The sequence below is a fragment of the Saccopteryx leptura genome, chromosome 3, assembly GCF_036850995.1.
Source record: "Saccopteryx leptura isolate mSacLep1 chromosome 3, mSacLep1_pri_phased_curated, whole genome shotgun sequence".
NCBI lineage: Eukaryota > Metazoa > Chordata > Mammalia > Chiroptera > Emballonuridae > Saccopteryx > Saccopteryx leptura.
The window spans coordinates 325,827,895-325,841,934 of NC_089505.1; the positions used below are offsets into that span (position 1 = coordinate 325,827,895).

Genomic DNA, 14,040 nt, shown 5'->3' on the forward strand with positions numbered 1-14,040 from the left:
TATGCTTTTAAAATGAAAGCATGTCTAATCATAGACCAACTCCTTCTCCTGTGACCTTTTCTTGACAAAAAGAATCTTTCAGTGTTTTAATTTCTATCTGTGATGATTAGTGATGTTGAGCGTTATTTCATTTGTCTATTGGCCATCTGTATACCATCCTTGGAGAACTGTCTATTCAGGCTTTTGCCCATTTTTTTTGTCATATTATTTTATTTCTTAATTAAATTTTAAAATTTATTGTGTTAACATTGATTCAAATGTCCCACTCAATATAACAGCCTCATCACCCAAACAACATGCTCCCCATTACACCCCCCTTTACCCCCTTCTCCCTCCTCCCTCCTCCCTTTCCCTCGGGGATTTGCTGTCCTGTTATCTGTATCTATGTTATGTATATATAAATTCACTAATCCCTTCATCTTCTCTGATCCTGTCTTCTCATCCCCCTAATGTCTGACAACTTTCCCTCTGCTCCCTGTGAACCTGCGTCGGCCTCTATTCCATTCTGCAGTTTACCATCCTTATTAGATTACATACATAAGTGAGGTCATATAATATTTGTCTTTCTCTGCCTGGCTTATTTTACTTAGCATAATAATCTCCAGGTTTATATTCTCCTATTGTCTGGGTTGTCTTTTTATTTTGTTGATGGTGTCTTTAGCTGTGCAAAAGCTTTTTGGTTGGATATCATCCCATTTGTTTATTTTGTCTTTTATTTTACTTGCCCATGTAGGTACATCAGCCAAAATATTGCTACGAGAGATTCTGGTGAGTTTACTGCCTGTTTCCTTCCAAGATGTTTATGGTATCACAACTTACATTTAAATCTTTTATCCACTTTGAGTTTATTTTTTGTGAATGGTGTAAGTTGGTGGTCTAGTTCGGTTTTTTTTTTGCATGTACCTGTGCAGTTTTCCCAACACCGTCTATTAAAGAGACTGTCATTACTTCATCTTATATTCTTGCGTCCTTTGTCAAATATCAATTGACCATGAAGATGTGGGTTTATTTCTGGGTTCTCTATTCTGTTCCATTGATCTGTATGCCTGTTCATATGCTGATACCAAGCTGTTTTGATTAAAATGGTATAATATGGTAACTTGATATCAGGAAGTGCGATACCTCCCATTTTGTTCTTCATTTCAAGATTGCTGAGGCTATTTGGCTTATTTTTTGGTTCCATATAAATTTGTAGAATATTTGTTCTATATCTTTCAAGTATGCCATCAGTATTTTAATAGGAATTGCATTGAATCTATAGATTGCTTTGAATACTATAGACATTTTAATGATGTTAATTCTTTCTATCCATGAACATGTTATATGTTTCCACTTGTATCTATCTTCCTTGATTCATTTTTGCAATGTCATAATTTTCTGAGTCCAATTTTTTTAAATTTTAATTTATTGTGTTAACATGGAATCAAGTGTCCCACTCAATATAACATGCTCACCGTCCACTCTGTGTCCCCATTATACCTGCTTTTCCCCCCTTTTCCTAACTCCCTCCCCCACCCCTCTGAAATTTCCTGTCCTGTTATCTGAAGCTATGTGTTATGTATATATAGTTTTTGGTTTTTTGTGTTTTTTTTTGTATTTTTCTGAAGTTGGAAACGGGAGGCAGTCAGACAGACTCCTGCATGCACCCGACCGGGATCCACCTGGCACGCCCACCAGTGGGCAATGCTCTGCCCATCTAGGGCGTTGCTCTGTTGCGATCAGAGCCATTCTAGCGCCTGAGGCGGAGGCCATGGAGCCATCCTCAGCACCCGGGCCAACTTTGCTCCAATGGAGCCTCAGCTGCAGAAGGGGAAGAGAGAGACAGAGAGGAAAGAAAGGGGGAGGGGTGGAGAAGCAAATGGGCGCTTCTCTTGTATGCCCTGGCCGGGAATCAAACCCGGGACTCCTGCTCACCAGGCCGATGCTCTACCACTGAGCCAACCGGCCAGGGCCTTGTATATATAGTTATACTAATCCCTTCACCTTCTCTGATTCCATCTCTTCATCCCCTTTCTCTCTGACCACTGTCCCTCTGCCTCTGTGTCTATTCTGTTCCTTAGTTCACTTTGTTCATTAGATTCCACACATAAGTGAGATCATATGATATTTGTCTTTCTCAGCCTGGCTTATTTCACTTAGCATAATGATCTCCAGGTCCATCCATGCCATTGCAAAGGGTAAGATTTTCTTTTTTTCTCATGGCCACATAGTATTCCATTGTGTATATGTACCATAGCGTTTTAATCCAGTCGTTCACTGCTGAACACTTGAGTTGTTTTCAGATCTTGGCTATTGTAAACAATGCTAAAATAATCATGGGGGTGCATATTTTCTTTTGAGTCAGTGATTTGGTATTCTTAGGATTTATTCCTAAAAGTGGGATAGATGGGTCAAAATGCAGTTCCATTTATAACTTTTTGAGGAAACACCACCTTGTCTTCCACAGTGGCTGCACAATTCTGTATTCCCACCAGCACTGCAGGACGTTGCCCTTTTCTTCACCCTCGCCAGCACTTATTGTGTGTTGATTTGTTAATGAGCACCATTCTGACAGATGAGAGGTGGTATATCATTGTGGTTTTAATTTGCATTAGCGACATTGAACATTTTTTCATATGCCTATTGGCCATTGGTATATCCTCTTTTGAGATGTGTCTATTCAGCTTTTTTGCACATTTTTTAACTGGATTGTTTACCTTCTGGTGTTGAGTTTTAGAAGTTCTTTATAAATTTTGGTTATTCTTCTTATTCATGAACATGGTGTATGCTTCACTTGTTTGTATCTTTCTTGATTTTTTTTCAAAATCTTATAATTTTCTGAATGAAAGTCTTTTACCATCTTGTTTAAATTTACTCCCAGGTACTTTATTTTTTTTTGTTGCAATAGTAAAGGGGATTGTTTTCCTAATTTCTCTTTCAGACAGTTTATTGTTGGTGTATAAAAATGCCACTTATTTATGAATATTAATTTTATACCCTGCTACCTTGCTGAATTTATTTATCAGGTCTAGTAGTTTTTTGACTGAGACTTTAGGGTTTTCTATGTACAACATCATGTCATCAGCAAATAATAACAACATTACTTCTTTTTCCATTTGGATGCCTTTTATTTATTTATTTATTTGTCTAATTGCTTTGACTAGAATTTCTTGAACTATGTTGAATAAGAGTGATGAAAGGAGACACTCCTGTATTTTTCAGGCCTTAGGAGGATTATTTTTAATTTTTGAGCTTTGTGTATAATGTTGGCTGTTGGTTTGGTATATATGACTTTTATTATGTTGAGGTATGTTCCCTGTATTTCCACTTTGCTGAGAATTTTGATCATAAGTGGGTTCTGGATCTTATTGAATGCTTTTAACCTATCTATTGATATGATCATGTGATTTTTAATTCTTCATTTTAATTATGTGATCAATCACATTAATTGATTTACAAATATCAAATCATTCTTGCTTCCCTGGAATAAATCTTATGTGATCATGATATATGATGTTTTTAATGTATTGCTGAATCCAGTTTGCTAATTTTTTTTTTGAAAATTTTAGCATTTATGTTAATAAAGGACATTGGACTGTAGTTTTCTTTCTTTGTAGTGTTTTCACCTGGTTTTGGAATTGGGATAATGCTTGTTGCATAAAATATTCTTGGAAGTCTTACTTCCTCTGAAATATTTTGGAATAACTTGAAAAGAAAGGTGTAATATCTTCTTTAAATGTTTGGTAAAATTTGCCTGTGAAACCATCCAACCCAGGATTGTTGTTTGCTGAGTTTTTTTGATTACCGTTTCAGTTTCATTTGTTGTAATTGGTCTGCTTAGGTTTTCTGATTCTTTCAGATTGTGTTTAGGAAGATTGTTTATAATAATTTATCTCTTTCACCAAGGTTTAGCATATAGTTCCTCGCAGTTTTTTCTTATAATTCTTTGAATTTCTGTGGTGTCAGCTGTTACATTTTTTTTCATCTCTAATTTTATTTATTTGAGTCCTCTTTTTTTTTATGAGTCTGGTTTAAGGTTTGTTAATCTTGTTCACCTTTTAAAAAAATCAGGTAGGTCTTGCAGCCCTGGCTTGTTCGCTCAGTGGTAGAGCATTGGACCAGTGTGTGAAAGTTCTGGGTTTGATTCCTGGCCAAGGCACACAAGAGAAGTGCCCATCTGCTTCTCCACCATTCCCTCTCTAGTTTCTCTCTGTTTCTCTCTTCCCCTCCCATAGCCAAGACTCCATTGGAGCAAAAGTTGGCCCAGGCACTGAAGATGGCTCCATGGCTTCCACCACAGGCACTGGAATGGCTCTGGTTGCAATGGAGCAATGCTCCAAATGAGCAGAGCATCTCCCCATGGTGGGCATGCTGGGTGGATCCCAGTCAGGTGCATGCAGGAGTCTGTCTGTCTGCCTCCCTGCTTCTCACTGCAGAAAAGTACAAAAAAAATCAGGTCTTTGTTTCATTGATCTTTTGCATTTTCTTTTGCCTCATTGTCATTTATTTTTTTGTTAAATGCTTATTTCAAATGAATATAAGTTGCACCAGGAAAACTATTGTGATGGTGGCACAAATGGAAATATATACTTAATTGATATCAAGAGGTAAGATATTAGAGTCTTTTATACCTGCAGATATTACTGAGTCCAGTGTCTATAGAAGAAAAAATATATTATAAAGAGCTATCATTTTATTGTTTTCAGTTAAATTTTCAGGAAACAAATCATAGCACTGAGAAATATATCAGAAATATTAATTAAGATATAAAATAGTTAGAATGATATTTACATATTCAATGCAAAACTGATAAAGGACTGTGGTAAAAACAAGCCCTTTAAAAGTTAAACAAAACCCATTATTCTAATTAACTAAATAATACTAACCCCGAGCAGGAAAGAGAGGTAGATAGGCACTTTATATTCTTGCTTGCAATTAAAGCCAACTCAAACACTACCAACGTGCTATCTTTTGTAAACAACTTATTTATTTTAATTATCATGGCTCTGTAGTATAATTTGAAGTCAGGTAGTGTGATACCTATGGCTTTATTTTTTAAAAAAATTGTTAGGGATTGTTTTGGCTATTCAGGGTCTTTTGTGATTCCATATAAATCTGATAGGTTTTTTTGTCTTATTTCTCTAAAAAATGACATTGGGATATTAGTGGAGATTGCATTAAGTTTGTATATTGCATTGGGTAATACGGCCAATTTAACTCTGTTGATTCTTCTAATCTATGTGTATGAAACATCTTTCTATTTTATTGTGTCTTTTTCAACTTCTATTAATAATGCTTTATAGTTTTCAGCATATATGTTCTTCACCTACTTTGTTTTTTATTCCTAGGCATTTTACTTTTTGTAAGAGAATATTTTTAAAAATTTATTTTCTGAGGTTTTATTGTTGGTGCATAAAAAAATCTAAGGACTTTTGTATATTGATTTTGTATCCTGTGACTTTACTCTATTGGTTTATTGTTTCTAATAGTTTTTTGGTGGAGTCTTTGGGGTTTTCAATACATAGAATCATGCCATCTGCAAAAAGTGATACCTTTGCTCCTTTCCAAATATGGATGTCTTTTTCTTACTCTTGCCTGATTGTTCTGGCTAGGACTTCCAGAACTAAGTTGAATAAGAGTGGTAAGAGTACACATTCTTGTCATATTCCTGATTTTAGAGAAAAGCTATCAGTTTTTCACCATTGAGTATGATATTGGCTGACAGTTTGTCATATATGGCCTTTATTAGGTTGAGGTACTCTCTTTCTAAACACACTTTATTGAGTGTTTTAATCATAAGTGGATGTTGTACCTTATTGAATACTTTTTCTGCATCTATTAACAGAATCATATGACTTTTGTCCTTTGTCTTGTTAACATGGTGTTTTACATGGTCACTGCTGATGGAAATGTAAACTGCTGTTCCTCAAAACGTTAAGAATAAATCTGTCACATAACCCAGCAATCTCTTTATTGATTTTTTATTTACCCAAAAAAACTAAAAAAATTGCACCCAGAGAAATATGTACACCTAGGTTTATTGCAGCATTATCCACAGTGGCCAAGACATAGAAACAAAATGTCCTTTGAAAGAGGATTGAATAAAGAAGATGTGGTACATATACACAATGGAATACTTCTCAGCCATAAGAAATGATGAATACAGCCATTTAAGAAAACATGGATGGACCTTTAGAACATTGTACAGAGTAAAATAAGTAAATTAGTAAAAGCTAAAAACTATATGATTCCAAATTTAGGTGTGATATAAAACAGAATCATTGACATAGAAAAAAATGAAGAGGTTATGAAAAGAAGGTGCAGAGAAGAAAAGGAGTAAAGAAGGCCAAATATATGGTGATGGAAAATGATGAGAACACAATGTAATAGACAGTTCAAATGTTATAGAGATATTTACCTGAATCTTATGTGTTTCTATGGATCAAAGTCACCCCATTAAATTGAATTTCTTTGGTAATTAGAGAGAAAGAGAGAGAAAAAAGAAAAAGAGAGAGAGAAAAATTGATTTGTCAATCCACTTATTTATGCATTTATTGGTTGATTCTTTTATGAGTCCTAACTGGAGATCTAACCCACAACCTTGGCATATTGTTACAATGCTCTAACTGGCTGAGCTACCCAGACAGAGCAATGCCTAAAACCACAGTGGAAATAGAAAATGCTTTTAATTGTTTCCATTATAAAGTTTTATTCTCATGGAGAAACTAGACAAAGAAAACTATGATTCCACATGCTTCCTTGGTTTCTTTTTCTTTATTTGACCTTTTTTCTCTTGGTGCATGGCTCTATATTTTGTCCTCATTTATTACACAGGAGCTAAATGAAGTGTATACAAAAGAGTTTATTTTGATAGGCCTTTATTTCTAGATGAACTTAGGCAGAAATGGCCTGTTGAATGAGAAGGTTTTCTACTACATAAAATGGGAAAAACATATATAGCTTTCAGCTTTTTTTTTGTTTTTTTTACAGGGACAAAGTGAGAGTTAGAGAGAGAGAGAGAGAGATAGGGACAGACAGACAGGAACACGAAGAGATGAGAAGCATTAATCATCAGTTTTTTGTTGTGGCACTTTAGTTGTTCATTGATTGCTTTCTCATATGTGCCTTGGTCCTGCGGCTATAGCAGACCGAGTAACCTCTTGCTGAAGCCAGTGACCCTGGGTCCAAGCTGGTGAGTTTTGTTCAAACCAGATGAGCCCATGCTCAAGCTGGCGACCTTGGGGTCTTGAACCTGGGTCCTCTACATCCTAGTCTGGTGCTCTATCCACTGTACCACCACCTGGTCAGGCTAGCTTTCAGCTTTTTATTTTTTATTTTTGTATTTTTCTGAAGTTGGAAACGGGGAGGCAGTCAGACAGACTCCCACATGTGCCCGACTGGGATCCACCCGGCATGCCCACCAGGGGGCGATGCTCTGCCTATCTGGGGCGTTGCTCTGTTGCAACCAGAGCCATTCTAGCACCTGAGGCAGAGGCCACAGAGCCATCCTCAGCCCCGGGCAAACTTTGAGGAGCATAACTGGATCATTTGTGTGGATCTTAAAATGGTAAATTTCCTGCTAGGACAACAGAGAGGTTTCACTAAGTATCCTTGCTTTCTGTGTTTGTGGGACAACCGAGCTCGGGAGAAACACTGGACACAGAAGAAGTGGCCAAAACGTGAAGCTTTGGAAGTAGAGATGCAAAATATTGTGAATAAACCTGTAGTTAATCAAGACAGAATCATTTTCCCCCCACTTCACATCAAACTTGGCTTAATGAAGCAGTTTGTTCAGGCTTTGAATAGAGAAAGTGAATGCTTTCAACATATTATTTCTGCTTTTCCTGCCTTGTATTTTGAGAAGATAAAAGCAGGTGTATTTGATGGACCTCAAATTTGAACCCTCATATGTGACGAAGAATTTGCCAGGGAGATGAATAAGGAGGAGAAAGCAGCATGGCAATCTTTTGTGGCAGTTACAAAGAACTTCCTTGGCAACAAAAAAGCAGAAAACTATGAACTTCTAGTTCAAAGGATGCTATTGGCTTTCTGCGACATTGGATGTAAAATGAGCATTACGATTCACTTCCTGAACAGTCACCTTGTTAAGTTTCCTGAAAATCTTGGATCTGTTAGTGATGAGCAGACCACTGCTGGAGCATCAAACGAGATTGTCCTCAACAAGTACACAAACACAAGAGCTACAAACCAAATTTTTGCCTGAATAGAATTTAAATAAGTTTTGCGCAAATTTTATGATTAAAATAAATGCTTTAATATGTTCTATTTCGAATTTGTAGACAAATTCTGATGCAATCATATCTTTTAGTGTATTAGTATATTTAATGCATTATATAAATTAATATATTTTCACAAAGATGATGCCCAAGAAGACATTCTACTTCAACATGTTAAACTAAATGTTGAAAATTTTACAATAAGATGAAAACTTAAAATCTTGAATTGCAAAAATCTGTAGCTTATAGAGAAAAACCAATGTCAGATTTGAGATCAGCACACTCGAATTAGGTAAGAACAAGTGCTTTTGTGGATGCAACAAAAATTCTTTTCCCCAGTGATTTGACAAAGGAGGAAAAAGTCTATATACATTACAGTAACGACAGTCTCTTTAATAGACGGTGTTGGGAAAATTGGACAGGAACATGCAAAAAAAAAAAAAAAAAAAAAAAAAGGAACTAGACCACCAACTAACACCATTCAGAAAAACAAACTCAAAGTGGATAAAAGACTTAAATGTAAGTTGCAATACCATAAATATCTTGGAAGGAAACGTTGGCAGTAAACTCACCAATATCACTTGTAGCAATATTTTTGCTTCTGTATTTCTACGGGCAAGTAAAATAAAAGACAAAATAAACAAATGGGATGATATCCAACTGGCAATTTTTTGCACAGCAAAAGACACCATCAACAAAATAAAAAGATAACATAGAAAATGGGAGAACATATTCGCTGATATGTCAGATCAGGGTTTAATAATCAATATTTATAAAGAATTTCAAAAACTCAACACCAAGAAGGTAAACAATCCAATTAAAAAAATGGGCAAAGAAACTGAATAGACACTTCTCCAAAGACATGCAAATGGCCAACAGGCATATGAATAAATGTTTAATGTTGCTATCATCAGAGAAATGCAAATTAAAACCACATTGAGATAATACCTCACACCTGTCAGAATGGCTCTCATTAACAAATCAACACACAAGTGCTGGTGAGGGTGTGAAGAAAAGAGAGCCCTCCTGCTCTGCTGGTGGTAATGCAGACTTGTGCAGCCAGTGTGGAGTTTCCTCAAAAAATTAAAAATGGAACTGCCTTTGACACTTTTAGGAATATATCCTAAGAATTCGAAAACACTGATTTAAAAAAAGACACGAACCCCCATGTTTTTGCAGCATTGTTTACAGTAGCCATTATCTGGAAACAGCCCAAGTGTTCAACAGTGGACAAGTGGATACAAAGGCTGTGGTATATATACACAACAGAATATTATGCAGTTGTGAAAAAGAAAGGATTCTTGCCTTTTGCGATAGCATAGATGGACCTGGAGATTATTATGCTAAGTAAAATAAGCCAGGCAAAGAAAGAAAAGATATATGATCTCACTTATATGTAGAAATTAATGAACACGGTGAACTAAGGAGTGGAATAGAGGCAGAGGCGGGATCACAGGGAGCAGAGGGACAGCTGTCAGAGGGAAGAGAAGTGAGGGGATGGGATCAGAGAAGGTGAAGGGTTTAGTGAAATTATATATACATAACACAGAGACACAGATAACAACAGGAAACCTCAGAGGGATTCAGAGGACAAAGGGGTGTAATGGGGGCACGTTGTTGGAGGTTGAGGGTGTTACATTCAGTGAGACACTTGAACCCGTGTTAACACAATACATTAAGAAATCTAATAAAAAAATTAACTTACTTTACCAAATGCTAATGAAGCTGAACAAAAAGAGCTAATGTTGAATGTCTTATTAATAAAAGCCATGACTCATTTTGAAAAAAATAAAAAATTATAATGTATCTTATGACATTAAAAGCATATCTGCCTTAAATCCAAAAAGAAGATACAGTACATGTATATTCCCATCATTTTTCTTTCTCAGGCACAGTGCCATATATTTATTAGCCTTTATATCCTACGATTAAAAGAGAATAAGTGTGGAATCATGTTTGCTACAGTATGCTGCCAAAAGCCCGTGTCTATAACCCATCATTAAAATGTGACAGTGTATGGCTACAAAACAAAAAGGGGGGGGAGTGACTAGAGGGTGTTATGTTAAGGGAAATAAAGCAGAAAGAGAAGGATGAATACCATATGATTTCACTTATATGTGGAGTCTAAAAAAACAAAAGAATTGAATAAATAAAACAAAATAGAAACAGGCTGATAGATAAAGAGACCAAGCTTGTTGTTATCAAAGGGAGATGGGTGGGTGAATGGGAATTTAAAAAAATTTAAAATAGAGACATGACATAGCTATTTTGGTATTCAACACCATCTTTTCACAAACATATAAATAAACTCTCCAACAGTTAATCTATTTAATCAGTATGATCTCACACAGAGTAGATTTAAAATTCTAAACATAATATGTCTATCATTGTAAAACTACTTGTGAATATTTTGTAGCCCTGGACTAATGCATTTATTCTTGATATCCCACAATTCAACATTTTATAGTCTATGTAATTGTTTATACGATATTGTTTCCCCAATAAAATATGTACATTCTTGAATTTCTGCTCTCATAGTTCACCCTTTCTAAATGTCTTTGCATGTTCACTCCAGGCAGCCATATCCTAGTCATCCCTCAAAACCTAGCTTAGCATTGTCTTACATTTTTAAATCTTGCTTAATATGCAGTCTATGTTGGTGTCTTCCTTCTCTGCACTCACATGGCACTTATCATTTGGCGGAGGTTTATATTTTATTTTGTGTGTGTGTGTTTGTTTATGTCTCATCTTTCTAAATAGGGGCTAAAAGATCCTTAGAGGCAAGGATGTTATATACTGTATATATATAGATAGATATAGATATATATATAGAGAGATATCTGCATTTTTGGAACTTTGCTTAATGTGGTACAAGATTTAGGTTGCTTATAATTTGTCAAAACTATAAGCAAGGTTTGGTTGCAAGTTAAAGAAAACCAACTCACACATTCATTCAAATAATAAAGAAGGTCTAGGGATGGGGTTAGCAGAATATTTAGTCATGCAGAGTCAAGCACCCAAGTTTATCATCATGAATCTATTCTTCTCTATGTATTATCTTTCCTTATTTCTTTTGGATTAGTTCTTAAGCAGCAGCTCCCTAAATTGTGTTGTCTGGCAGTAAAGGGAGAGCTCTCCTTTCTCAATACATCCAGAGAAAGCCCTGGGGCTGGCACTGTTTGGCTTTATTGGACTGTCTTGGGTCACATGCTGGGCCGAAGTTATGTGGCTTTGTCTTCAGCAATAAAGTTTAATCAGTTGCCCTCTCCCTCCCATAATATGTACACTGAAATTGGAGAAGGGGTGGTTCTCTAAAGGAAAGGTGATTATTATTATTATTATTATTTTTATCCAGAAGAATGAGAAATTGATATTGGATAGGCAAAAATTAGATGTCTATTGGAAATTTCAGGAAATGTTTGCTGATTAATAAACTAAATTTTTTACTGGGAAAGAAGTCAGGTGTGTAGAGATTCTGTACCATATTCATCTTAATCTAAAATACTTTATCATTAGAATAGTGCCATGTAACCTTTGAGCACTTTATAATCACTATTGAAAGTGGATTTGAAGGTGCTATGTGATATATGACTTTGGCTTCCCAATGATTTATCACCAGAGTTGTAATGTTGTTACTCTCTCAAGCATGGATTAATAACTTTAAGTGTTTGAACTTTTAAATGAGCCCCCAGGTTTTTTCTGTGTGGGTGACTAAACAGAACAGTAATGAAATTCTCAGTGTGGATTGTGGTGATGGCCCAATAGGTTCATAATAAAACTAAGTAGCATTATCAACCAGTTAGACTACCAGTTGTGTGAGTCTGTTTTGGATTCTCTGAGAACTGTGTTGACTTCGGGAGTTGTTGTGAAGCATAAATATAGGACGCTTTGGAAGCTGCCATTATTTCCAATAGTAGTGGTAAGAACACTGCGTTGACTAACAGAGTTTTTGACTACCTATTCTGTGGATTAAGAGGTAAGATTAGTGGCCCTGGCTGGTTGACTTAGTGGACAACATCAGCCCAGTGTATGGATATCCTGGGTTTGATACCTGGTCAGGGAATACACGAGAAGCAACCATCTGTTTCTCTTCTCCTCACTCTCCCCATTCTCCTCCTTCTCTATCTCTCTCTTCCCCTCTTGCAGCCAGCGAGTGGCTCGATTGGTTCGAGCATTAGCCCTGGGCACAAAGAATAGGTTGGTTGGTCCAAGCATCAGCCCCAAGCAGGGGTTGCCGGGTGGATCGTGATTGGGGCACATGCAAGAATCTGACTCCCTATCTCCCCTTGTCTAGTTAAAAGGAAAAAAATGAGATTAGAGTTGTTTGAAGTACAGAAATTTAAGCCATGTATTGGACAACTTGCCTGAAACCAAACTGGAGAAGATCTTAATAAACATTGTAGACAGTGAACAAAGTCTTTCAGAAAGATTAATTTCCATGAGAAATGGATGCAGGACAGGAAAACTAAAGTGTCCGTTGAGTAGTTCAGTAAATGTCTGCTGATTGATCTATTGACCATCCCTGTAGGACAGAAGTCAGGTTTGTGTAGAATCTATACTGTAATTTACCTTCATCCCGAATACTTTATGGCTAGACAATATAATATGCTTGATAAAAGCACTGATAATCTTTTATCATTTGAATTTTATTTTTGTTGAGTATGCCTTTCTTAGCTAGTTAAGTTTATGTGTGTGGGAAAAGTAGCAAATCAAGGATAAATAGAATAGTGTGTCCTATAGAAATTAATATTATAAAATCTCCGGGAAAACTACTGTTTATTTTATTCAAAAATATTTATTCAGAAATGCCTTATTTGTTTTTTAATCTTTAATTTTAGAACTGGAAGATAAGCAAAAATCTACAGCTGGTACCTCTTCAAATATTAATTTGTTCTTACAAATGCTTTCATCAACGTGGTCCTAACCTTTTTGGAATTGCTCAAGTGTAGAGCAGGTGAGCAGCTCATTTACTTCCTCACATGATTTGCCCTGTCCGCTCTGACCATACATACAGTCTCGTCTTCGTCTCCTTGTCAATACATTAGCAAAGGAATAAAAATAATTACTTGTAAATAACCCAATTTAAGCATGACAATCTACCTAGATTGTTTAGATGCTAGGTGTGCTGTGTCCTCTTTGACTTAAACACAAAAATAATAAATGAAAAAAGAGCTGTGTGTCAAGTGAGTGTTGTCTTTTTCCTGTCATCTTATGACCCCCACCTTCCCTTTGTAGTATTGAGAGACTCTGACGAAGACCCGTTTTACAATTGAAACTGCATGCTTTGCAGTGGGAAGAGAATCAGTTTTTAGTGTTTGACAATTGTATCATATTGTATAGTTCCACTGAGCTCTTATTTTTTTCAGAGGCGCAAACCTCCTATTGACTAACAAAAACCTTTATTCCTCTTAAAAATAAGTAGAAGGCTGGAAACCCAGGGTTGGTTGCTCCTAACATCACTTTGTTTCTGCTATTAAAGTTTTATTTTTAATATGTTTTCTCACAAATGAAACTGACAGAAGCCAGGACCATAGAGCTGAGATGAGAATTTGGATCTCTTTCTGTGAAGGAGAACAGAAAAGTAGAAATAGAAGTTATAAAAGTACGCTGTATAGATTGCATAGACCAGCGGTTCTTAGAAGTGTGTTCAGCAGCATGCAGATCACTTGAGAATTTGTTAGAAATGCAAATTACCTGGACCTACCCCAGATTACTGAATCAGAAATGGGGCACTGTGAGGCTCAGCAATCTGCTTTAAGAAGTCCTCCAAGCGACTTTGATACGCTCTGCTGTGCACTCAGAAAAGCAAGAAATGTAATGATAA

The 14,040-nt window shown here is 36.1% G+C and overlaps 1 protein-coding gene across 1 annotated transcript in view; it reads left to right on the plus strand.

Annotated features, from left to right (window-relative positions):
* LRRC69 (leucine rich repeat containing 69) overlaps positions 1 to 13,168 on the plus strand; it is a 122,866-nt gene extending 109,698 nt beyond the window's left edge. Inside the window, exon 9 of the mRNA XM_066379096.1 lies at positions 13,055 to 13,168. Coding sequence (XP_066235193.1) covers positions 13,055 to 13,165 — 111 coding nt within the window. The 3' untranslated portion in view covers positions 13,166 to 13,168. The remainder of the gene's footprint in view (positions 1 to 13,054) is intronic.
* The last annotated feature ends 872 nt before the right edge of the window (positions 13,169 to 14,040 follow it).